The following is a 26,811-nucleotide window of genomic DNA, read 5'->3' as shown; positions in this document are numbered from 1 at the left end:
CTCCTTCTTGCAATGCAGAATTCTCGCAAGTGTGAAGGCACCCTATGGGTAAAGCGATGGTGAACGACCTGCATAGTGCAGCAATTAGGAAGGTCCCTGTGATAGTTCTAAATGGGCATCCAAATTAACTGCACCTGTAAATCACATGGAAGATTAGTGTGTTTTCTTTCATTGAAGATCACTTAAAGGGGTTGTCCCGTGATAGCGAGTGGTGTTAAGCACTTCTGTATGGCCATATTAATGCAGTTTGTAATATACATTGTGCCGGACAGAAGAGGGCAGACAGCGCAAGCGCGTCTAATCCCGGCGGAAGGCGGCTTCGGTCGGCGTCATGGAGACGGGGGACGCCAACACCGGAGGGGTAAGTGTATAACTTCTGTATGGCCAATATTTAATGCACAATGTATATTACAAACTGCATTAATATGGCCATACAGAAGTGCTTAACACCACTTGCTATCACGGGACAACCCCTTTAACACTTCCTGTTCTGCTGCTTTATTGCAGCTTATCCCCCGGACCTGCTCTCCAAGTGCTGATTTTTACCACATATTTATTGTAAAATGATGTACAGCATATTCTTTACCAACACACCGTGTAAACTGCTGCTGTAGATGCAGCCATAAGGCCTCGTTCACATGGGCGACAAAGCTGTGTGTTTTTGTAGCGTTGCTACAAAGCTACAAATCACATGTATGTGAAGCCCATGCTTCCCTATGGGGTACTTCAAACATGCAATATTATGTAGCATGCGACAACCTGACACACAAATCTTGTGGGTCCGGTCATATGTCCGCGACTCGTGAGGTTTTGTAGCCCATGTTTCCCTATGGAGCCTTCCTCTCTGTTGCATGAAAACGTGGTTTTCGTGCCGTGCAATGCAACTTTAATGGTAGGAAATCCTACTGACTAAGCCCTGGCTGCAGAAATTTTTTTTTTTTAAAATACACATACATCACCTCTCAAGCGCTCACCCGACGCCACAGCTTCTCCCCAGGTCCCGGCACTTTTTCTCTTCATCCTCTTCTGGCCGGGGATTGAAAGATCGCCGCCTTCTGGAAGCGCTGGCTGTGATTGGCTAACGCTTAGCCAGTCACAGCCAGCGCTCCATGAATGGCTGTGATTGGAAATAAAGCGATTTGTATGAGATTAGAAACCAGAAACTGGACCGCGCCTTTTCAAGAGCTGCAATACTAGATCAACTTCGTGCAGAAGCGTGGCGCTGATTCTGAAATAAAGCAGCCAGTGTTCTAATCTCTTAGAACCCCTTTGAACTAGGCAAGTCTTCGAATTTTGCTCCAAATTCAACTGTATACCAGCATTTCGTTAAAATGAGCAAGGGATGGACACAAGTTTAATATCAATAATGGCAAAAACAGCGTTTGGCATTTATAGCAGATCATTTGATAGATTTTATTTTGTTTTCATCCTCCAGTTTCAGGATAAAATTCTGTCCCTGGACTGGAGGGTGGAGAGGTATCTAACCTGTACTTTATCTTCTCTTCCTGACTCCAATGTTCTGCTGGTTCTGTGCTTGTTTTGAAAGCGGCCATGATGACTGCTGTCGTTTATCTAACAATATAAGGTAAAGTCCCCTGGTGCAAGCACCGAGCCATGACTGACTCCTAGGGTGATGGCACATTGTGACGTTTTCTTGGCAGACCGTGTTTGCGGGATGGTTTGTCACTGCCTCCCCCAGTCATCTTTACCCCCCAGCAAGCTGGGTACTCATTTTGCCGACCTCGGAAGGATAAAAGGCTGAGTCAACCTTGAAACGATATAACAGACACTGTGAATTGCTCTGTGATTGACCAGCACTGATCATGTGTTCAGCGTGGCCAATCACCGAGCAGCTAGTGTGTTGGTAGTCCTAACAATACCAATACACTATGGATGCGCTGGTAGATTAAAGATGGCATCTTGGCTGCCTAAAAATCAAGACTGGTGAAAGAAAGGGCCAAGAAGAGAAGATAAAATACAGGTGAGATCCTCCTCTGGTCCCTGGACAAAAGTTTGTTTTGAAACCAGAGGGTTGCTTTAAATACTGCAATTGCTATTTTTTTAAATCCTTTTTGTTAATTGGGGGAAAACCTTGGATATCGTACTTAGTGCAATTCTTTCTCTAATAACTGTATTTTTACATATGAAGGGAAGCTTTAGGTTGGTGATTTATTTTATCTGCCAATTGAGTTTCCAGATTCTCCAGCATGTGTTTGTAGTTATGCTTGCATGCTTTTGTTCCTTTTTGTAGTTCCATAGGTACATGTTTTTGGTTTGAAGACTGCAGTCATCATGAAGCAAACTAACTTATTCCTTTGTTTATTGCTGTGGATGCAGACTGGTGCTTGAATTAGCCTCTTTTTGGCTTTTTTTCCTTTTCATTGTTTGTACAGTTAACCGTCTTTGAGACAACCATCCAAAATTGCATTTAAAAAGTGGTCTTTTCAGAGAAGATCTCACTGGAAACCTGGTCTAGAAGAGGGAGTCGTATTCGAAGTGGTCTTTTGGAGAGGATTTTTTTTGTAACATGAAAGCCATAATGTCCAAGATTTGTCAGACTCTTAGGCTAACTTCACACCTTGATATCACACTCGCCAACATGTGCTTTCACTGCGAATGTGAGGCGTTTTTTATGTGAAAACCGCCGCACATCACTTTGGGAAAGTAGTGATCCGCCGCTGCAGAGTTTCTTCCCTTGTTTTCAATGGGGAAACCTCGTATCCTTTAACCTAGCACATTTCACGATGCTGCCGCTGGCCCATTGAAAACCATGGGAGATGAGATGCCTCCAAGATAGGACGTGCCGAGATTTGTTTCCCTCATTGCGAAAAAGAATGGGTTCGTATTCCTGCGAGCATTTCCGTGTCTCGCAACGTACAAATCTTGTGCGATTTTTCTCGCCCGTGTGAAGCCGGCCTAAAGGAGTGCATTTACCCTCAGCTGAGCTTTGGTTTGGTTGACAGCTCTTTCCTCAACTCCCCCATACATATGAATGCTTAGTTGGGCCAAGTGTTCATGTGTTTACCATAGGGAGAGTGCAGAAATCTGCAGCTTCTCTTAAAGGAACACAGAAAGATCAGACATTGAAATTGAGTGTGCCTAATCCTTTTCCCTGACCTCATCTGTCCAAGACGATTCGGGGAGGTCCTCATATATGTATGAGAGTCATCTGAAATCTGCAGGTTTAAACAACTTTTCACTAATCTGTATGGGGCCTTTACCCTTAAAGGTCAACAGACCAAAGGAATTGGCTGCAAAGCCTTGCAAGATATGTTTGACTGTAAACCTTCATAGCTGACCGTATACCATAGGTTTTTATTTGAATGTGTGGTAACAAGTTTGTCTTACTGCATGGCTTTGTGCATCTACCGGTATGTATTTACTGAAAATGGCAACATATCCTATTAGCAAAGCTTTTACTGATCATCTTCTATAGTGAAGAGGTTTCCCTCTCTTTAATGTCACTAGATGTTTGCTGTTTGTATGCAAATGTTCTGTATGTTTGCACAGCTCAGTGATGCACTGTGTGACCTAAACTGGCTTATCAACAGAAACTAGTGCTGCACACCAATAGGCTTTGGATCCGGTATACAGCTAAATACGTCATTGTTTCTTGTAAGGTGGACAGTCAGTTGTGTTAAATGAAAGCAGTTAGACATGTCCGAACATATTGGCTCCCATGCTTTCCTATTTACCTATAACATGTACCTTGGCAAAAGTGCAAATCATTAGCTACTCAGGGCTTACTTGCACTTTAATTTAAAAGGGGTTTTCCAGGGAAATACTATTTGGACCCTAGCCAAGTAGTTGATTGGCTGGGGTTCACTGCTGGGAATACAGAGCAGAAGCTGCTGCTCCAGCCTCTTTATAGTGGCCAGCACTTGTAATTGCAGGTACAGCTCATTTAAATCGGTGGGAGCTGTGCCCGCAGTTAGAAGTGTTGGCCGCTATATGGGTCAGAACAGCCACTTCGGACCCTGTGTGTAGTGGCGCTGACAGCGGTGGACCCTAGCCAATCAACTATCAATGACGTATTCTGAGGATAGTTCATCCATAGTATTTCTCTAAAAAACCCTTGGGATGGGGGGCAATTGGTTAACAAGTATAAAGCTGCCCATAGATGTTTCTTTCCCATCAGATTTCAAATCTATCCAATACTTTTTACTTATGCATAGAGTATGTTAGGCTTAAGGGAGACGACGTCCATCTAGTTCAGCCTGTTTCCACCCCCACCCCCCCACCCCCTTGTTGTTCCAGAGGAAGGCAAAAAAAAAAACAATGAGACAATATGAAATTAGAGTTGAGCAGTGCCAGAGGTGCACCTTATCTACCCCTGTTCCCACTTAGCATTGGTCTAATATTAATGGGGATCAGAGTTGATAAGTGTCGGCTAAAATAATTTTCTTTCAGGTATACCTTGAGTCCTGCTTGCCCATGTAATAACTGAGTAGACTGTGATATGGTTTATAGCACATTTTGAATGTGTATTTTTGTGAGCAGTAATCTAGTCCATCCTGCTGGGCATCGCTGTATGTACCGTCATTTATGTGTTTGCTGTAATGTTGTAAAATGTAATAACAGGGCAGAGGAAAATGGAATCATGTAATATCATTATTGTTGTTACTGCTATGTCTAGGTATCTTACATCCTATCTGATGCGTTATGCTGTAAACTGCATGTCTTAGCCGGCCATTATTCGCTTTTCTGCATGCTTCATCAAAATTGCTAGAGGCTGGAAATGCACCAAATTGATGCCCAACACTTTTCATTATAACTATGTTAATTTATCAACTAACACCGGTCCCCTTTTCTTTAAGGTACGACTACATATGTTGTGCGCATCACATCCAAACATTGTACAAATAATTGACGTTTATGCAAACAGTGTGCAGTTCCCCCACGAATCAACCCCCAGGTAAGACCAGGCAATTCTGTGCGATGGCGTTTTCCCCTTATGGCCTCAGTAACGTCTATGTATTCTGCATCTTGATTACATGTACTTTACTCTTTTGCAGAAATGTGACCTCCAATAGTTTGCCCTGTAACAAATGTAAGACCTCCAATAATAGGATGAACTAGTTCGGAAGGGTTTATCTTTGTTTTGTGTTGATTCTTAATTCCTTATGTGCTACTTTTTCTAGGTACTGGTACGACTACAATTGTGTAAATGATACAGTAACATTATGCCTTCAGTCAGCTTTGTAGTGCTGGAGAACGTGCCTGTTCTCTGACCTGTGTAGACATTAGAGGGTCAGCAGTTGTTGTCTTGGGGTAAGGCCATATGTGGTGGGATGTTTCCACCGCGGATCTCGCTGCAAAGTTCCATGCTGATTTCGATGTAGGTTGTGCAGATTTCACCCCTTCATCTCCTATCCTGTTGCAGCATTTCAGCATCATAAGGAGCATGCTGTGGACTTGCGAATCCACAATATGCTTGTTTTTTCCGCTACATGTAGATGGCGTTTCCAGAACTCCAACGCATGTATCCTGGAATTTGCTGCAGATTTCTGGTGCAGAATCCTCACCGCAAATCTGCACAAAGTATGTTACATCTGAACGCGCCCTCGGTCTCCACAAACCATTGTAGCAAAATACTGAGTTTAGTACTTTGCTAGTCACTAGCTGCTAGCTATATTTAGTGTCCCCTGTATTTAGAGCCTGCAAGCAGCTGGCTATGTGGGACACTTCTCATGAACTTTCAAGTGTCAGGGTTAACGTTGCAGTGTTTCTTAATGCAGCTGCACTGTTTTCAATCATTAATCGGAAGGCCAATCATAAGTCTTGACTTGCAGAACATTTGGTTCAAGCCCAGCCAGCTGAAACTATGCAGCAATGACCACTACATACAAAGGCATAAATATTAAAGGGAACCTGTCACCAGGCTCATGCTGTCTGAATCACGGGCAGCGTGAACCCAGGACAGGTATGTATGGTGCCCCCATGTAAGTGTTGGGCTTCCTGCACACGAACGGGTCAGATCCTGCATGCGGAGTTCGATCTGGTGCCCGGCCAGTGACCCCCAGCTTACCACTCCGCCGTCTTCCTCCTCTGCTGCGAAATGGGCCGCCGATGCACATGCGCAGTACAGAGAACACTGGGCTGTCGCTATGGCGATGGTCGCGGGAGCCGCGTCATTCTGCAATAACGATTCAATGGAAGCCGGCCGCGTGTAGCCGGCAGAAAATTGCACAAAATCGCTCATGGGCAGGAAATCGCATTTTGCCATAGCATGCTATGGGCTGGATTTGCTACTTAATCTGTCCATGTGCAGGAGGCCTTGCTACTTTTTTAAAGTTTCAGAATACCCTAAAACTATACATTTTATTAAATACAATTAAAACTGGGGTTTTAACAAAAAAAGACAAACCACATGTAGCGTACTGCTCAGACACCACGAGGTCCGGGCAACTTTTTCTTTATTTTGCCCAACCTAGTAGTGTCTCCACAATACGCTACATGTTGTTTGTCTTTGTTTTTGGTTCCAAACCACAGTTTGAATTGTATTCAATAAAATGTATAATTTTACAGTGTTCTGAAACTTTAAAAAAAACTTTATTTTGAAATGCTGAAGCATTTCAGAGTAAGGCTTCCTGCACACGGGCGGATTCCGCCTCCGGATTCTACACTGTTCTGTAACTTTATAATTGTATACTCCCTTTTACTTTCGGTGATTTTCCACTTTTAGAGTTTAACTCGGAACAGAGCTCTTTAGTCACAGAGGCGGGTTGCGCTGCCTCTCCCTGCCTGCATCATGTTGACTGACAGCTTTCTCCCTGCTGGTGTATAGGGAAGAAGCTGTCAATCTGCATAATGCGAGCAGGGAGAGGCAGCGCAACCCGCCTCTGACTCAGGAGCTTCATTCAGAGTGAAACTTTAAAAAATGTGTTTGTTCTGAAAGGACGCAGCGTTTCAGAATAACACTTACATGGGGGCAGAGTACATACCTGTCCTGTGCCCATGTTGGCCATGTTTTGGGCAGAATAAACTTGGTGACAGATTTCCTTTTTAAAGAAATGTGCTAGGCTACATACAATTAAGAATGAATGGCTATATTGTTTGCATAGTTCCATATTGAACCACTTCATTTCAGTGCATATTAATCACCTGTGAGCTATTGAATTACCAGGAGGGAGCGGTCAGGCATCTTCTAGAAAGTCTGTATTTTGACCAAAGATCCTCTTGTTTCCCATAGCTCTCACGATAGAAGTCAGATGTAGATGTTGCAGCTTATATTAATGATAGGACAGCCAGATGTTAGGTTAAAGATGGCGTTCTCAAACGGATGCTCCGACTGTTTAAACGGTAGCATTAGTGTCCTCCTCCGTGGGACTGCAAAGAATGGCAGGAAGGGTTATCACTGCTGGAAGAGAAGTGCCAGTGCTGTCAATCTGGGGCGCGACCTTCACCCAAACCAAACCAAATCTGTCAGCTAACGAATGGGGAGAGAAAGGCAAGGTTGCGCCTTCCGTTGACCAGCATCAGCATTAATTGCATACTCACTGATATTTGACCCGCTCTTTAAATTAACACTTTTGAACAGGGCACGGCTCCTAATTGTTATGGAGATGATGGAGGGGGGCGAGCTGTTTCACAGAATCAGCCAGCACCGGCACTTCACTGAGAAGCAAGCCAGCCAAGTAACAAAGCAGGCAAGTTCCAGAAGCTTCCACCAGCAGTCGTGCAACGAACCACTTAAGGGCTAAAGGCATATTAAAGCGACATAGGCTCTCACTTGACCTTATTGCCTGCTTTGTTATAATCAGATCACGTGATGCACGCTGCCACTGGCATAACTGTTTTGTTTCAGCCAGATTTGGTAATTCCTCCCTTTTTTTCTGGGGGTTACCATAAGCTTGTACTCTGCTCAAAGGACTGCGAGTCTATCATGGGCTAAATCATATGATCAACACAATAAATGGCCGTACTCTTGATTTCTGGTTGTTGATTTGCACATTGATAGAATTTTTATAGGTTAATATCATCTGAAAATTTGTAATCCTATTGAATGAAAAGTTTCAGTATTTCCCACTTCTCTCAGTGCAGATGTACAAGATTATAGCACATAAGCTTCCATATGATTCAGTTTTGGCTTCTCTAAGAAGCATTACTGCATTGTCATTAGTTCCTCGTCCATTGTAGCTTTGAGATCCTTACACACCGCTGTCTCTTACCCGGCTGTTGCCAGTCACTTTGGAACTGCAAGGTTGAGTATATCTAGGGCATTTAAATCTCTCTAGTCCGTGGTAAGAGCAGAGAGGTTCATGAGTCGGACTGCTTTGTTGTTAGCTGGATCGGACTATTATGCATTATGGCAGATCATCTCACAATAAAGCAGTTGCTAACTGTATAGTGCAGACAAATGGACTGACTTGCATTTTCTTTTTACAGATTGCTTTGGCCCTACAGCATTGTCACTCGCTAAACATTGCACACAGAGATCTGAAACCAGAGAACCTACTCTTTAAAGATAATTCATTGGTAAGCTGTTGCTAATCCTTTCTTCAGATGTTGCTTTTACTGTATTTGTATTAAGTTTTGGAATACTAAAATTTAAATATAAAAAGGTAGGACCGTTTGTAGTCAGTCATCCTGTATGAAGAGTTAAAGAGCCGCTCCAGTGACTTTTTTCATTCATTATGTAACCAGCCCCCAAGTAGTATGCATGTCAACTAGTATTACCTGGATTCGTTCTTCCCTGAAACTTTCTGGAGTCCTTCTTCTCTTCAGGTGGGTCATGTGATCTTATTCTAACCACCTGATATTTACTTGGCTCTATGCTTTCTCAAAAAGTTCCTGTGTGCTAGACCCTACCATACAAGCTTTTTAGAGGGGGACACAGCTCTAATCATCATTAGCAACTGTGAAAGAAGTTTCTGTCTTGCACACCGTTATAATGAATGAGATGATAGTTTAGCCTCCAGACTTTATACTTATGGTCTGTAGCTTATTTAGATGAATATTCAAAGTCGTGATAAGTGCAGTGTCCTCCCGGCAAGCAATGATGATGCAAGCTCTAGCTGCTCCTGTGATGTTTGTGGTGGTGCAAAACAGTGAAAGAGGAAGAAGGGGCAAATCTCAATGGTGCCTGAAAGGCAGACAGGAGACTACACTACATGGAAGTTACTGTAATATACAGGAGAAGTGCAGAGTGTGACGGGCAATCAGGTGAGGGGGCAGGGATGGAAAATGTGTTTTTACTGGAGTTGCCCTTTAAAAGAAACCCATCATCACCTTTAAACTTCAGAACATAGTTTATGGGGCTCAAAGTTGATGGAACAGAGAGTCGGATAGTCGCTGGCCACCCCGTCCCAGTGCTGTGTCCCTGTGAAGTTGGAGCTCGCACACAGAGTGACTCTTTAGCTAGCTTTGTGCACTTGCTTTCCGACATTCACTTCTGTGGGAGAGCGCATGCACTGAGTTGACTGAAAAGTCGCGCTGTGTTGTGCGTGCGTCAACTTTGCGATGCACTGTGCTGCAACAGGGCACCCTATGAGTATCAAACACTGCACTCCGGACTCTGTTCCATCAACTTTGAGCCCCATAATGTAGTTTATGGAGATCAAAGGTAGTGGCAGATTCCCTTTTTAAGTTTTTATGTAGAAAAACTGCCACTCGCTGTTTCTCAAGTAAGCAAATTGGCAAATCTATATCCTCATATTGGCATCAGATTAGTTGGTTAGACAGTATAAGTTCAAGGGAAACAAAAGTAGATTGGATTTTGAGAGTTGTCAGTTGTGGCTGTCAGATATTTCATGTTGAAAAGGTCTTTGGTCCTGGAATATCAGTCTGCTAGGGAACTGGAGGAGGCACATCGCCAAAATAATGCAGTTAGGCATTTCACGTAGGATCAGAGACAGAATCCAATAAGGTTGCATAAGGGAGTATATCCAGTAGTTCTGATAGTGACTTGTGACCGTCCTTGGCCAACAGGTTTCGGAATACTCGGGTTTAGGATATAAAGGGGGGAGGGGGGGGTGATACTAGTACTATATAATGCTTTTCAATTGGTCCTCCTTAAATAGGGTTCATAATGGCAATTTGTAAACTTTGGACAAAACTGCCTGCTGTAAAGACACGGGAAGGTGCCTATGAAAGTTTTGGAGTGTAGTGGTGCTTTACATATATATTTTGTAGGCTTGATGGCAGTATAGAGCAAATAGTTGAGTTCTAGGAGAGGAGCCTTGGCAGAGGAAGTTGGTCTAAAAAGAGCTTAATCTTGGTGAATGGTTTGGTTATAACTACTGTGACCCTAGCCGAAATTGGCCCAATGACTATACTTTCTAAGGAGTAGGGGAAACTTTTCTCCCTAGCTACAGATGTGCAGCGGTTAGGGCAAGTACAGTAAGGCATTTAGGCAATTACTGGTGCCATACACTTTGTGAACAATTACTAAAATCCATTCTTTCAGTTCTGCTCTGGCGCTGGTGTTAACACTTCATTTAGAGGACACTTTATAGTGCAGTACATTGTATTATCTTCTGTTGTGAGCGGTCTTGCATATGTTCTGCATCCTTGTACTGTACCAGTCTAGTCCTACACTTATTAAAGAGATTATGTCACTACCTTATGCTGCCCTCAGAGAGGAATCTATAAAGGATCTGACAGAATCCCTTTAATGATGGCATATTTTATACCAATAAAATTGGATGATTGTACCCAGTAAGAATTATCTGACCGTTTGTATTCCATTCTGTACCTAATATAAGCAGCCATATACTGGCACCACTAATTCCTGGTTTTTTTTTTTTGGTTTTTGGTTTTTTTAACGTTCGGCATGGTCACCATGTAAGTGTACTTTTAGGATATGTTCACACAGTGCGAATCTGATGCAGAAAATCTGTCTGGATTTTTCTGCACCAGTCCGCTGAGCATTCTGTGTTTTGGTGCAGATTTCCTTGTGGACATCATTTACTCTCATTCTCCATCCCCTTCTGCTTCCATGGACAGGCTTGCTGGCTCCCCCGCTGGTCTCCTGGCCTCCGATAGTAATGTCTCCACTTATGTGACCACTGCAGCCTGTGATAGCCTGCAGTGGGCACATATTTATATAACACCTCATCGCTGCAGGCCAAGTTACAGAGACCACAAGAGGAGCAGGCAAGCATATTCTCAGGAGCGGGGAGACTGTAACAAAGGCTGAGTTCACACTAGTGGTTTTTGGTGGATCCTGTTATGCAAAAAAAAAAAAAGAAACTGTGCAAAAGGGATTGCTGTCTGTTTTTTTTTTTCTTGTTTTCTTTTTCAGTCTCTCATTGACTGGAAAAATTGATCAGTTTTCTGTTTTTTAGTCCAGTGTTAAAAAAAAAAAAAGGAAAAAATGGACTTGAGATGGAAAATTGAAAAACAGGTTGAAACTGAGAGCTTGTTCACATGGGCATATTGTCACTGTGTATATCCCATGCGTACTACGCAGTGAATGGAGTCAATAAGTCAGTGGACTTTCATTGATCCATGCACACTGACGTGTGGACACTGCATATCGATACGCAAGAGAAATAAATTGCAGCATGTTCTATTTCTCTGCGTACGTGCGCAGCATGAGCCCTGTACACTTGTATGATACACTGTCCATACGCAATACAAAAAGAAATGTAAACCTCACACTGTGCATCTGCGTGTTATAAGTGACCATGCGCAGTGCACTCATACGCAGTCTTTGCCAATGCCTGCCGGGAGAGCGTATGGCTTCTTAACCCTTTTCAATCCACTGTCTGACGTCTGAAGACATTCTGATTGAAGGCTGTACAGGGCCGATGTCAGAAGACGTCCAGCAGGGTATTCTTACTGTATATTACTGGCCGTTCTGTTATCGGGGGCCTCTCCAGCATGTCCCATACCGCAGTGCTGGCTCTAGCCAGCAGATGGCGCCATTGTATAATGTCAAAAAGAGAAAACCCCCTAGGAAACCCTGAATCTAAAATTGGATTGCAAAGGGTTAATGTGTAAAATGCTGTGGGGAGACATGCAGCGGTTTACGCATACACTCATGTAAATGAGCATTTGTATAGGCAGGAAAACCGCAACATTCTCTTTCCATTTTGCTATTCCCACAATGGAACAGCTAGACTGAAAGCGAAGACACAAGTGTGAAATGGCCTAAGTGTGTGTGTGTGTGTGTGTGTGTGTGTGTGTTACAGTTTTCAAATTGTCCCTACCTGTGGATTTTGCTTCAGGTCTGCATGTAATCTGCAGCAAGAGCCTTAAAAAAGGGGATTTGTTGTATGTTTTGACCTCCCCATTTAATACAGTTGGGAATATCTACAACAAATTTGTGACAATCTCCAGTATTAATTCACATGCTACAGATTTAAAAATCCACACTGCCGTTCAATTTACAATGCAGATTTGTTTCTTCAGCAAGTGAAGATTTCTTGAAATCCCATCCACATTGCCTGTATGGCAATATTCTGAGGATTTTTCGCACTCAAATCTGTGGCAGACAGTAGGACGGATACACTGCCTATGTGAACATACTCTGAGGGCCACTTTCCACTGGCGAGGAACTCGCATGTTTTTCATGGGCTGCGAGAGTGAGTTAAAACGCATGATTATGAAACCAATGAATTTCAATGGTTTCATTCTCATGTGCGATGTTTTCACTCCAGCGATGTTGCGTAAAAAAAAATTGCAGCATGCCCATTCTTGGTGCAATATCGCCCATTATTTCCAATGGGGCTGGCGGCAGCAGCAGCGCCGGCCCCATTGAAAGAAATGGAAGAGGATCACTATCACCTGCTGCAGCTGTGACAGCTGCCGCAGGGGATTCCTTGGATGTGAAACCCCTGGATGCTGTCACATCCAGGGGTTTCACCTTGTTGTAGGGAGAAGATTGCGCTTCTCTGCCACTGCTGTGACAGCTGTGGCAGGGAATTCCTTCATCCCTGTAGGGAGTACCCTCATCACTGAACACCCTTCTGCTGCTGTCAGTGTTCAGTGATGATTGGACTCCCCGTGGGATTAAGCAATTCCCTGCTGCTGCTACTGTCACAGCTGTGGCAGAGGAGTGTGATCTTCTCCCATTGCTTTTAATGGGGCCAGCGCTGCTGCCACCCCATTGAAAGCAATGGGATGAAGGGAACCCCCTGAAATTTCGAGCAATGTACCATCCAATGTAGGCGAGTGAAGTTTTAGCAAATGCCATTTGCTCACAATGGAAAAAATCCACAGAGAAAGATGGTCATGCTTCAGATTTATAGGTCCGCAGCATGCTGTATTTCTGTGGTAATGCTGCTTATTTTCACTACGAAATTCATTCATTTCAATGCAATGAGTAAATTCCACGGTGGAAATCCACAGCAAAACCCACACGGTGTGTCACGGTGATGTGTGTTCGTACCCCTAATGTGCTCCTACATCTTCGATAGCTGTTGGCCAGCTGACTGCTTTTCATACACATGCACACTTACCTTGGGCGAGAGTGCATGTCTACAATGGGGAATATCCTCTGGCAGCGGCTTATCTGCTGCAGGAAGAAAAGTTCAGGCATGGTGATCCTACTTGCCCAATCTGTCTTGCTCACAACATCCCATTATCGGTGGTGGGTTTTTTTCTTGTCTGTTTTCTTTTGAGATTTTTGCTAATTTTTGTGCAAACTTGAAGTAACTTTGGATGTGACTTTTTAACCTTTGCAATTTCCTCCTAAATAAGACAAACTGTATATTAAATATGGGTATGCCTCCGCCAGTTCAAACTACTAATTTGTGTTCTATACTGACGCAGAACAGGAAAATGTGTTTTACGGACCAGTAATGTTTAGCAAAATATTTGCTTTTATTAAAGGGAGCCTGTCAGCTTGTTGCCCAATCTGCAGGCATCATATTATAAGGCCGGGTGAGCTGAGCAGATTGGTATATAGCTCTGTTGGGAACGATCCAGTATAGCTTGTGTTTTATTCATTTATAGCTCTGCTATTTCTCTATGCACACTTATACACAGCGGTCAATCACTGATGGGACTGACCACCGGACCACAAAGCCCACTGTGGGAGATAAGTCTGTGGGAAATGATTCAGTATAGATCAATCCTCGCAGCTCTTCCTGTTGTCTACAGAAAAGATTGCATTTTCAATCTGACAAGTATTTTAGATATTCAGCATTATGTCAACTATATCTAAATGTTTTGGATTTGTTACTTTATTGTTACTTTGCAATAACAAATGCAAAGCAGGTATTAGGCCGCCTGCAGACGGCCGGGTCGGATCCCGCTGCGAGAATTCTCGCAGCGGGACCCGACCCGAGCCCCTGCAGGGACCAGCGCGGCACTCACCTCTCCACGGCTCCGGCTCTTTAATGTGCCGGCAGCTGGCGCATATGGAGAGCGAAGCCGGTGGCTGGGGAGTGACATTTCTGTGTGGGGCTCTGCGAGCCCCACACAGAAATATAGCGTGCCGCGATTTGTTTTCCGCTCGTGATTTCGCATGGACAAATCGCGGCCGTCTGCCTAGGATTGCATTTTCTAACGCAATCCTATGGCAGCTTCCACGGGCAGAAATTCTGCGGGAAATCCCGCTGTGGAATTTCGCCCGTGTGCAGGGGGCCTTAAAGGGAGATAGTATTGATGACCTAGCCTCAAGATTGGTCATAAATAGCTGATCAGCTGGGGTCTGCTGCTTCAGACCCTAGCCGATCGCCTGATCAGGCGCCCTCTGTCAGCGTGGCGCAGCAATTGCTGCTACATTCCCAGTGTCGTGGCCAGTGCTTGCAGGAGCAGCTCCCGTCGCTTGTAATGAGCGCTGCGCCTGCAATTACCAGCAGCGGGCACTACAACAGAGTTGGAGCAGCAGCTTCAGCTCCGGTCGGTTTCTGTAGTGACACTGACATCGGGTGCTCAACCAGCTGACCGGCCAGAGTCCTCAGTGGCAGACTCCAGCCGATCAGCTAGTGATCGATGCAGAGATGCTTGAGCACTGTACAAAGCCAAAGGGTTTTTTTTCTTCTTGATTTAGCAGTTTGTGGAGCATTTTTTGACCGTAACAAAATAACTTTTAAAGGAGTTCCGTGTTCTGCCGATCGCCGTGTTCTGCGCCAGTTAACCCATGATTGATCAATAGATTCCCTTTTAAATTCAATAAAATACTACTTTTAACAACTGTTTATTTTCAGGATGCTCCAGTGAAATTATGTGATTTTGGTTTTGCAAAAATAGACCAGGGGGACCTAATGACGCCACAGTTTACTCCATATTATGTAGCACCTCAGGTAACTTCTGCTTTATTCTGTTGGCTGTATTATGTGAAATGTTTGTGGAAGGAACCTGACTTCTGAAGGAACGTGCATAAGGGTGCTAATGCTCGTGATTGAGGGCTAATTGCTGGACTGCGGGCAGTTATCCTCCTATCATGAACAGTATTGATGGCTGCTACTTCTTGCCATCAAAGCATTTTGGTCACTCATTTATGTTTCCATCATGAATTGGTGTGGTTCAGAAGTTGCAATGTCGCTATTGTAACCCATCCCTACAGGAGTCTACTTAAGGGGTTTTGTCATTAAAAAAAAATTATCTAAACTCGCCTATTCCTTCCCTGTCTGTCTCCTTATCATATCTTCTCCTGGTTGAGCTTCTCCAGTGCACCAGGTCAGCTCACTGCAGGCTTGGACCAGCTTGTTATGAGGGCTGGTTATCACAAACTCCTTCCTGCTGGTTCAGTGAAGGTCAGGTCCCTATGCTTGCTGTAGCTTCACTGCCTAGGAAGGAATTGTAATCTATTTCAGAGATAGCTCGCATGAGCAATCTCTAAAGAAGATGGGCAGTCCTCCTGCTGGCCTGGAAGACTGCCAACCAAATGTACCACAGGAAGCAGAAGAATCAGGCAGCTGGAGGTGAAGTGCCCCTCCAGACTGCAGGAGACAGCAGAAGATAAGGGAGGTGAAGATCTGGTAAGTAGACTGATGGGGGAGGAATAGATAAGTATAGCATTTTTCTTTTTTAGTGACAGAACCCCTTTAATGTCCTGTTAGGATATGTACCTCTGTAAAATCAAATCTAGGTTTAACGATAAAGAGTGCTATATGTTTTAGAAGGTATGTTAAGATAACGTCAATATCTTAGAAAATTACAAGATGTTTGTGTTTTGAGGAAATTGTGTGATTACAGTATAGAAGTGCAGCACGCTCTTGGAGATAATGGCCGTTTAGGAAGAAGAGAGCTGAAGATGAGCCCTGACGTATAGGATTGCATGCAGCCAGCAAACAAAACTTTTTATAAAGGGCTAAAATGTAATTTTGTAAATATTGCCAACTTGAAACTCAAAGTACTCCGTAAATTAAAAAAAAAAGTTAGATAGGCAAATAGTTTCACCTGAATCTGAGATTTGCCGATATGCCAGTCCAAAAAGGACAGCAGAATTCTCTTATTAATTCATCAAAAAGCAAATCTCAAAACTGGTATATTTTTCCGACTGATGCATCCCTGTTGCCAGTAAATTGTAAATTGTATCGTGTAACATATTCTGTCATATGTGCTACTTATGTTTTTAGCAAGATAGTATTTTCTGACACTTCTGATATTTCCCCAAACTAATTTCAGATTATGTCTCCTTGTTCTTGTTGTGGTTTTTTTTGTTGTTTTTATTTCTTATTAAAATCCCTTCCCTCCTGAATCTTATTGACCTTTTAATATACTCAGGGTGGTTTCAAACCGAGCGTTTTTAGAAAACACCACTTTTAACAGCATCTTTTTCAATTTAAGAAAAAACACTGAAGCCCAATATCAACGCAAAGCCAATAATGAAATATAAAGTGCATCATTGTGGCTTGTAAAAAATGTCCAAATAAATAAAGAAAAAATCTACCCACAAATGCTTGGGAAAATGCATGAAGCCAAAAGAGGTACAAAACACAATGGAGTAAGGCTACGGGTATGTTTACACCAGTCAGAAATACCACAGGTTCTCTGCAGCAAAAGTAACAGTGGAAAACCCACAGCATTTACAGTACAAGTTATATTAGATGGGATTTTAGAAATCCCACCTAGACCCTGCAGGGAAAATCCACAGCGGGGTCTAAAGTGTGTAAATATACACTTAGAGGGACTCTTCTCCCCCCCCCCCCCCCCCCTTTCATTTTATTATGGCAGTACTATACGAAGTACAAAATGTACTTCTATGAGCTGTCAGCACAAAATCTTGAAAGGAATGTATCGCCTACATTTTTGCTAATTTTAGCCCTTAAGGACCAGACATTTTTAGGGACTTTACACACTCACTTTTAGTTTTATTGTGGATAAAAGGCTAAAAAAGTTTTCTTTTTTTTAAACTTCTAGTTTATTTTAGACTAAATTTACAAATTTTAAAAATAAAGTATAGTAATGGGTTCCACAATTTGTTTCAAATGCTTTGATATATAATTTGCATAGTTTTAGATTACATAGAGCATATGGTGATGGTTTTGGTTGGTGTTCGCAGGGAGTCATTATCTTTTTTTATGTATATATGTATTTTCATTTTATTCTGTAATTTGTTTTCTTTTTTTTTTTTTTTTTTAGCTATTTTTGTAACTATTTTTTTTCACCATCTATGTCCCCCATGCTGTCATACAAGACCTCTGGGGAACATTCACATTGTGTTTCTTTTATTTTAATTTCACACTTTTCCACTGTAGGCGGGGCATTCATAGGAGTTACAGGAGAAAACCTCCCCCTGTTGTGACAATAGTCACTGGCAGAGCTGATCAGGGTCTGCTGGGACCCTGCAGCTCTGCTCAACCAGGGGGACCCAGTGGTCACATGATCTCTGGGTCACATAGTGGAAGGAATACGTGCACTTTCACTCTTTAGTACATAGCTTGTTAAGAGCTATGTAGCATAAAAAGGAGAAGGCAGAAGCAGTTGCAGGAGCAGAGGCTTTAATCCCGTGCCGCACTTCTGCCATATATTTATTGTGCTAGATCCTTACGGGGTTAAAATCAGATGGTGAAACATTCAATTTTTGTAATGTTTTCTTATTTGTAGTTTTTTTTTTTTTTTTGATGATTCTGTTTCATGTGCATAACTTTGGGCAGCCATCTTGCTGGAGCTGCAGTTAACGTTTAACCCCTTAATGACATGGCCTATTTTGGGCTTTAGGACGCAGTGCTTTTTGGCGGATTTTCTTCTCCATTTATCAAGTCATAACTTTTTAATTTTTCTGTCAACGCGGCCGTATAAGGGCTTGTTTTTTGCGTGGCGAACTGTCGTTTTTATCGGTGCCACTTTTGGGTACATTGACTATATTGTAAAACTTTTATATTTTTTTTTATGATAGCAGACAGAGAAAACGCATCAATTCTGCCATAGATTTAAAAAAAATTTTTTTTACAGCGTTAATCATGCAGCATAAATGACACAATCCATTTTTTCTGCGGGTCGGTACGGTTACAACGATAACAAAATTCTTACTTTTTTTTTAGTTTTTTTTCCACTTTTCTGCAATAAAAACCCTTTTTTTTGGAAATCTAAATCGCTGCATTCAAAGTCCTGTAACTTTTTTATTTGTTTATGTACGGAGCTCCGTAAAGGGTTATTTACGAGCTGTAGATTTTATTGGTACCATTTTGGGGTACATATGGCTTTTTTGATCACTTGCGTTTTTAGGGAGGCAAAATGCTAAAAATTGTGAAGTTTATTGTACGCGTCGTTACGGACGCGACAATACCAAATATGTGGGGGGTTTAATTTTTTCTTAACCTTTTTTTATGCTAATATGAGAAAGCATAAAAAAGGGTTTTTTTTCCCCTTTTTTTTAAAATTCATTTTTAAATTTTTTTATTTTTTTTACACAACTTGTGTCCCCCTTGGGGGCTTTGACCACAGTACTGCCCATCACTGTGATAAGGCATGGCAGGGCTACTGCCCTGCCATGCCTTATCGCTTATACAGTGATAATAGGCATTGCCAATACAGGACGCCAGTGTCTGACGTCCTGTTGCCATGGCGACAGGCCAGGCTCTCACAATAACATCGCGGGAGCTGGCTGAAGACAGAGGGAGCGCGCTTCCTCTCTGAACTCTTTCCCTGCCGCAATCTACTTAGATCGCGGCAGGGAAGGGGTTAACTGACAGCCAGCTCCCTCTGCGGGATAGCGCGAGATCATATGTGATCTCGCGCTATCCCCAGGACGTACGTTTACGCCCTGTTGCGGGAAGTACCAGGCTGCCAGGACGTAAACTTGCGCCCTGGAGTGGGAAGGGGTTAAAGAGTAACTAACCTTTTTTCCCCCTCCATGTGGACAGTAAATATGTTTAAGTAATCTGGTTTTAGGTTAGGTTACCCAAATCTGCCTCCATCATATAGGAAATTCCCCTAAAGTCCCTGTGAAGTAGTGCCCACTCTGCTTCCCCTTGTTGCAGGGATGCTGTGGTTGAGGAGTAGTCTGTACACTGGGTCCAAGCACTTGTGGTACAACCTGAGGCCATGCTGGGAGTATAGGTGGGCGACGCTGGTACTCCGCCATCAGCAGTGACACAGAAGGAGGCCGCTTAGGGGCTTTTATATCCTCACTGCACTAGAACTCAGCTTTCTCAGAATGCATCATCCCTGAATTTAACCCAGCTTACCCATTGCCCGGGTCTGTGCAGTAACCCAAATAATAGGAAAGCTGGTTTACATGTCCGTTATTTGGTGTAGGCTGATATTATAAGACATCTAGCAAAGTTGTGAGAGTATGGCAGAATGAGGGAACAGACTGGTGTGAGGAGTTGTGCCGGATATTGGTGCTGCGGCCATTGTCTCAAGAGCTTCTTAGTGGTGAACAGGCCGTTCATGGAGCTGGAGGTCAGAGGGGTGCAGGGTAGGCCAAATGTCCCCTCACTGGACTTGGCTGTTACAATTTGGTCTTTCTGGCACCTTTAGTGACAGGAGCCCACATGGCACTGTGGTTGCCTCTGGGTAGTGTTCAGCAGGGGCTCCTATGCTTTGTAATGAGGGTCTCTTACATTATAATAACCCTACGCATGGCACTTTGAGCAGGGTCTCTCTTACATATATATTGATGTAAGAAGCCTACAAGTGGGACAGCACCTGGGGGAGGCATGGTCACCACCTCAATACCCCCCTGCTCAAATACAGTGTGATAACAGATTCCTCTGTCCATGGTGATATGAGTGACTAGTGTATTGCTGGGGCACTATTGTGTCTGCATTACAGATAGGTGTCCTAACACAACCGCTTGTCTGCTGACCCCCAAACTCGCAACAAAGTAGGATCTACACCAGTATTTTCCAACCCCAGTCCTCGGGGACCCCCAACAGGTCATGTTTTCAGGATTTCCTCAGTATTGCACAGGTGATGTAATTAATGTTGGTGCCTCAGACATTGCCACAGGGGTTCTTGCCATAGGATATCCTGAAGACATGACCTGTTGGGGGTCCCTGAGGAATCTTTTCTTCTGTGTAGCTGGCCAAAGAGGAAGTTCTGGGTTCAGCAGAGGAACTAGTTTATAGGGAGAAGATTTTAAAACCTCTCTATCCCACATCAAAACAACCAATTTTATTTTCAGGTCTGATATCATAGTCACATATTGCTTGGTAATATGTGAAAAGAAATTGACGGAAATATCCCTTTATAGTTTTTGTGGCCCTGCTTTTCTCAATGCAAAACAAATTAAAGCCTTTTAAAGGGGTTGTCCAGGAATGCCACAAAATGGCCGACGTCCATGAAGCCTTTGGAAACTGATCCTAGGATGGGAAAATGAATCTGTAAAACGGAGGAGGAAAGAGTTGGAGTCTAACATCAAAATGTTCATTCCTTACAGACTTGCCATTCAGTCCCATCCCCTTTGGTCCACAGTTCCATTCTCCTGCCCTAGGAGTGGTTTTTATGTTGTTGTATTTCTGGACAACCCCTTTAAAAACTATGGACCCCCGGGGGAAGTGGGGGGGGGGGGGTCACTTAAATGCATGTATTTTGTGCTGTCAATCATATTTATAAGAAGGTTAAATTGCAAATTTTGCACAGCTTGTCCACTGCGACTTCTACTTATTGCTGTATATAGAACCTACAGCTTAAGGGCTCCTTCACACTGGCGAGAAAATTGCACATTTTTCCGTAATGCGGAAATAAGTGAAAATGCATGATTGTGAAAGCAATGATTTTCAATGGTTTCATTCTCATTTGCGATGTTTTCACTCCTGCGATGTTGCGTGAAAAAATTGCAGCATCTCCTTTCTTTTTGTGATTTCCCCCATTGTTTTCACTACAGCAGCGCCGGCCCCATTGAAAACAGTAAGAGAACATTGCGATCCCCTGCCGCGTCTGTGACAGCTGCAGCAGGGGATTCCTTCAGCCCCACAGGAATGCAAGGCTGTCACATCCAGGGGTTTCCACATGCTCTTAATGGGGCTGGCGGCATTGAAAACAATGGGAGAACGTTGTGATCCCCTGCCGCGGCTGTGACAACCGCAGCCGGGATGAACGGGAACCCCTGTAGGTATGCGGGGCTGTTTCCATGTGAAAACTGCTTGCATGCAGTGGTTTTCAGAAGGATTGCAAGCTGCTGCATAAACGATGGACGATGAGCAAGATTGCTGATCATTCAGTGTAAATAGCAGCCATTCAGTATTGAACGACCGCTATGCTAAGTGAATGGAGAGGGGCGGGGGAGAGCGAGAAGCAAAATCTCGTGCAGCAGCATAAGAGCGAGTATGTGCAGCGACGAGTGTTGGGCATCGTTTGCCCGACATTCATCCCGTCTAAATGGGCCTTTAGACAGCAGTTTCTAGATGAAGTGATATGCAGAAGACAAATGGCGCAACATTTTTAATGAAACCCTATTTCAAAAAATGATTGACAAACCAAAATACATGCATTTAAGTGAACAAAAATATTTGCCACCCCCCCCAAATGTGGCCATAGCCTCTAAGTCTCTACTGATAAGTTTATGCTTAGGACCTTGCACCACTTTTGTAGCTCATCTTTGGACCCATTTGCTGCGTTATGTAGATTTGTTACTACACAGTTCTGTAAGCCATTTCTGCAATACAGCTCTGAGTCGGTCAGGTTCCGCTGCCCCTACAGTGATATATTGGAAGCACAACTGCATTCGGTACGTCTCATTTCCTTTCTTGTTTGATGCTGTAACTATCAGGTTCTGGAGGCACAGAGAAGGCATCAGAAAGAGAAGTCTGGAGTTATTCCTACCTCACCAACACCATACACTTACAACAAGGTAACGCCTCATCATACATCAATGCTCTGGTTATGTGCATGGGGCAGATTTACTCATCTGGTTGATAAATTCGGCACATTTTTAGCACAGTCTATTAGTTGTATCCTATATCAGGTGACTTCTGCTAGGCGTTAGAAATAGAGTTGAGCGAACATACTCTGCCGAGCTTGATGCTCGTTCGAGTATTGGCGTACTCGATGGTGCTCGTTACAGCGTGCATCATTTGCAAATTGTTTGGCAGGCAAGCGAGAAAGAGACTGACTAACTAGAAAAAAGAAAAAGCTCGGCACTCGCCGACCCACATACAAAAGTGCTTGCGTCTCCCATTGTAGTCAATGGGGTTCGTTACTCAAGTAGAGCTCTCGAATTTTACAAAAGACTCGAATAACGTGGACCCGAGCATTTGGGTGCTCGCTCATCTATAGTTAGAAACTTTTGTCTAACTTTATACCTCCCATTAGTTGACTTTATTTGTGCTTAAACTTTACACCAAAATTGTCTGATTAGCCCCCCTCCGTTGAGCGTGGCACAGTGCTTTTTCGGCACAAAGGGGTCTAAAACAGGATTCGACATTGTGCACCAGAAATGTGCCGAATTTTGACACTTTTTTTCCCCAACAGACATAATAGATCTGCCCAGTATGTTTTAAGAGTGTATTTTGTGGAAAGACTGCATATAGATTTTGGTAGATTTCTCAATAAAATTAGATCTGTGTTGTCCTCAGTGTTGTAATGATATAAAGCAGAATTAAGGGAACGTTTAATAATATACAGTACTAGAATATGAATGTCCACAAGCCAAATACAGTATATAAGCACAAGAAGCACATTTCTCTGCATACTATATAGGCTGCTGAGCTTTTCTTTCTACAACCCTTGTGGGAAGGATAAAACTTGTGTTGGGTGGGGAATTTGATTGCATAAAAAACACCCTTAAAGGAACATGACAGGTAAAAGTTATATACTGCATTATGCTAATTAAAAGCCTGAGGGGATGGAGGATCATTTTCTCTGTGTTAGTACAAGAATTACACAGGATCATTTTCTCTGTGGTGGTACGAGAATTCTTTGCCGTTCTCCACCCAGTATATAACTAGTGTTGATGCATAATCTTCATTATTTATTAGAGATGAGCGAACCTACTCGTTTCGAGTAATTACTCGATCGAGCACCGCGATTTTCGAGTACTTCCGTACTCGGGTGAGAAGATTCGGGGGGGGGGGGGGGGATAACGGGGGAGCCCTCTCCCTCTCCTCCCCCCCCCCCCCCCCCCCCCCACTCACCCACAGTGCCCCCCGAATCTTTTCGCCCGAGTACGGAAGTACTCGAAAATCGCGGCGCTCGGGTGAAAAAGGGGCGTGGCCGAGTACGCTCGCTCATCTCTATTATTTATATAAATTACTGGAAATGAATATGAAATTGAGCATTTATTTAGAAGTCTTATGTTTGTCATTGCCTTTAAATGCAAATCAACAATGACCATTACAACTAGAATTTTTTTTGTTAATGTTTTTCAATATTTCTACATAGCCCTTTATACAGAGTAGTATATAACAGACTAAAGATGCCTTCACACAAACTGTTGGGAGCATAAGCGCCCGACAGCCGTCCCACGATTATCGCTCCTGTACTTATACTATTGGTGGCCACTTGTCCACAGGACGACTATCACCTAATTTGATGTTTCCATTGAGTATTCAGGTGATAATTGCCCTGTGTAAAGGTACCGTAACTTGTTTCAGGACTGCAATATAACCTTTTACTGACCTCACTAAGCAGCTTTAAACATGCCCATAAATCTTTTAAAGGTGGTGGCTTGACTGACTGACAGCAAGACTCCTGCTCTAACACCCAGGAATAGAGAAACCTTAGATCCTGGCAGTTTTACCTCTTAAGGCCCATTTACACGGAGCCATGATCGCTCAAACGACAGTTTGAGTGACCGTTTTGAACGATCATTTTGCATAAACTATTAAGTAGCTACTCAGCTATTTAATAGCTTATTAGTGTGCAAATGAAGCCTTTAGCTGAATGCAGTTAATAGCCAGAGGGCTCGTATCTCAATTCATCTCCTTTGTTCTCTGACGGGTAGCAATGCTATCAGCACTATCCGCGGAGAACTGAGTATGCGATCCTGATAAGACCACAGGATGATTTTTAAGCTGGCTTGAAATCAATGAGCAGTGCACGATGGCCGCGCGTTTAGACGCAATGATTATTGCTCAAAAGATTGCTTTTGAACGATCATCGCTCCGTGTAAATGGGCCTTTACATGTCAGAAACAATAGCAACTGCAGCATGTAAGCAGATGATAGAGGAGGGGGCTCTTTCCCATCGACACCCTGCAGTGTGAACGCAAGGTACCGAAGGGTCTTCATGGCAGTTGGAGGCGTAACAAAGGCTTCAATGTCTGCAATGTAATTTGGCCTACTTGTGGCCCACCTCCCGCAGAGTCTAATTGGCTACTGTCATAGGCTTAGTAGAATGCACTACATAAGTAATGCCGTGTACTATCCTAGCAATCATATGATTGCATTTTCAAGTACCCTTCAGGAAATATTTTATTTTTTTCCAATAAAAAAACGCAGTAAGTTTGAAGAAGAAATAACCTCTTTCCATATTAATAAAAAAAATTAAACTAATAAAAACTAAAAGCATATTTGGTATCGTCACGTCCATAAAAGTCAGATCTATTAAAGTAGTGTGTTATTTATCCCACACGATGAACATCAGAAAAAATACCCAATGCCGGAATTGTGCTTTCTTTTTAGTCGTCTAATCTCCAAGAAAATTAATAAAAAGCGATCTAAAAGTCAGTTGAACTCTAAAATAGTACTAGCAGACACTACAGGACATCACGCAAAAAATGAGCCCTCACACAATTATCTCGCCAGAAAAATAGTTATGGCTGTCAAAGATAGCGGCAGAAAATTATTTTGTTTTTTCCCAAAGAAATTCTATTTTCTTTTCCGTTTCATTTGGGGACACAGCTTGGACCATGGGTATAGCTACTGGCACTAGGAGGTGGGCACTAAGCAGAAAAAGTGTTAGCTCCTCCTACCAGCTATACCACTTCTGAAGGCACCAAGCTAATCTATTTTAGCTTGGTGTCCCTAGGATGCAGACGTTTTTGTTAGCAGTCTTTGGTCTTTTTTTCTTTGGCTATCTCCAGGAATATAGTGCAGGCACTAGACCATCCCTGGTACCCCATCAAGAGGGCCACCAGCATGGAGCCAACCACCTTGTTCTGTTATATGCTCAACCCTCAGAAGAAAATAAGGTACGGTCTAACACCAGTTTGACTGTGACCCACCAGCTATAGCATGCACCCTCCAATAAAAGCACAAAGGGCGGGCAAGCACTAGTGGCACGCTGAGTACAGGATTCCATCTACAGTTGGGTGAGTATACTCCACCATGAGATACGTTTTTCTCCCCCTCCTCACTCCTATTCTCTCACCCACTGATTGGGAGTCCACTCACCTCTCCTGCTAAGTTCACTACATTAACCTCCATCATACCTTCTCGAACCTCTTCAGAACTCCCCTCCTGGTGCTCCAGTGCCTATTTTCCTTTTGTCGGAGGTGATATTACTAGGATCTTAATACCTACTCTAGGGAGTGTGCCCACAGACTCTCGTCAGCCTATCACGGTGCCCTTGCAGAGAGGAGATATTTCCTGGAAAATCCTCCAATCACTGATCTGGACACCCTTTTTCTCCACTCCCATGGAGGTCGAGAACCAGGCAGCTATCTTGACCATTTCACTCACAACAATCTTCAGTGGCCTCCATAGCAACATGGAGGACCTTGTGGCTGAAATCCTGGGACACTGATGCGTCTAAAGGGTCCTTAACTCGACTTCCCTTTGTAGGTTCTCACCTCTAGGATGTTGTGAGCAGTCTGCAAATCATGTCCTATAAGGAACTGGAAATATTTATCTTGCAAAAAAGAAGGCTGAGAGGAGACTTAATAACTGTCTAAAAATATCTGAAGGGCTGTCACACTGCAGAGGGATCAGCCCTATTCTCACTTGCACAAAGAAAGACTAGAAGCAATGGGATGAAACTGAAAGGGAGGAGACACAGATTAGATATTAGAAAAAAACTTTCTGACAGTGAAGGGTGATCAATTAGTATAATAGGTTGCCACAGGAGGTTGTAAGTTCTCCTTCAATGGAAGTCCTTAAACAGAGTCTGCACAGATATCTGTCTGGGATTATTTAGTGAATCTTGCATTGAGCAGGGGGTTTGACCCGATGACCCTGGAGGTCTCTTCCAACTCTACCATTCTAGGATTCTTCAGCGCTCGACTAGAGGAAATTATTTTGGAAGCCATGGGTGATTAGAGCTCTTACCTACTTCAAAACAGATCTAGCACAACGAGGTCTTCTCAAGAGGACCCCCTGCTTTTGTTCCTTTCAGTGCTCTAATCCGCGTACCGTGGATACCAAGAGAACCACAGGAAAAAACCTTCCTTCAGACCCCAACCCTTCTGGTATCCCCGTCCACAGGCTCCCAAGCCTGCCTCCATATAATCCTCCACATGAAGGGTGGCTACCACCCTAGCTACTTAGGGTGGGGTGACGACTTTCCTGCTTCCAAGACATGTTTTGGGTTTTTTGGGGTTTTTTTTTCATGTCTCTAATGCCTTGGTCCGGGAGGTCATCTATTCAT

At 43.3% G+C, this 26,811-nt stretch overlaps 1 protein-coding gene across 1 annotated transcript in view; it reads left to right on the top strand.

The window, feature by feature from the left end:
• The window catches only part of MAPKAPK5 (MAPK activated protein kinase 5), a 51,984-nt gene that overhangs the window by 4,277 nt on the left and 20,896 nt on the right, over positions 1-26,811 (top strand). Inside the window, exons 3-7 of the mRNA XM_066604909.1 lie at positions 4,818-4,915; positions 7,541-7,649; positions 8,389-8,478; positions 15,102-15,197; positions 22,058-22,138. Coding sequence (XP_066461006.1) covers positions 4,818-4,915; positions 7,541-7,649; positions 8,389-8,478; positions 15,102-15,197; positions 22,058-22,138 — 474 coding nt within the window. The remainder of the gene's footprint in view (positions 1-4,817; positions 4,916-7,540; positions 7,650-8,388; positions 8,479-15,101; positions 15,198-22,057; positions 22,139-26,811) is intronic.

This window comes from Eleutherodactylus coqui, chromosome 5 (genome assembly GCF_035609145.1).
Source record: "Eleutherodactylus coqui strain aEleCoq1 chromosome 5, aEleCoq1.hap1, whole genome shotgun sequence".
NCBI classification, from domain to species: Eukaryota; Metazoa; Chordata; class Amphibia; order Anura; family Eleutherodactylidae; genus Eleutherodactylus; species Eleutherodactylus coqui.
This window is presented reverse-complemented; position numbering and strand designations above follow the sequence as displayed.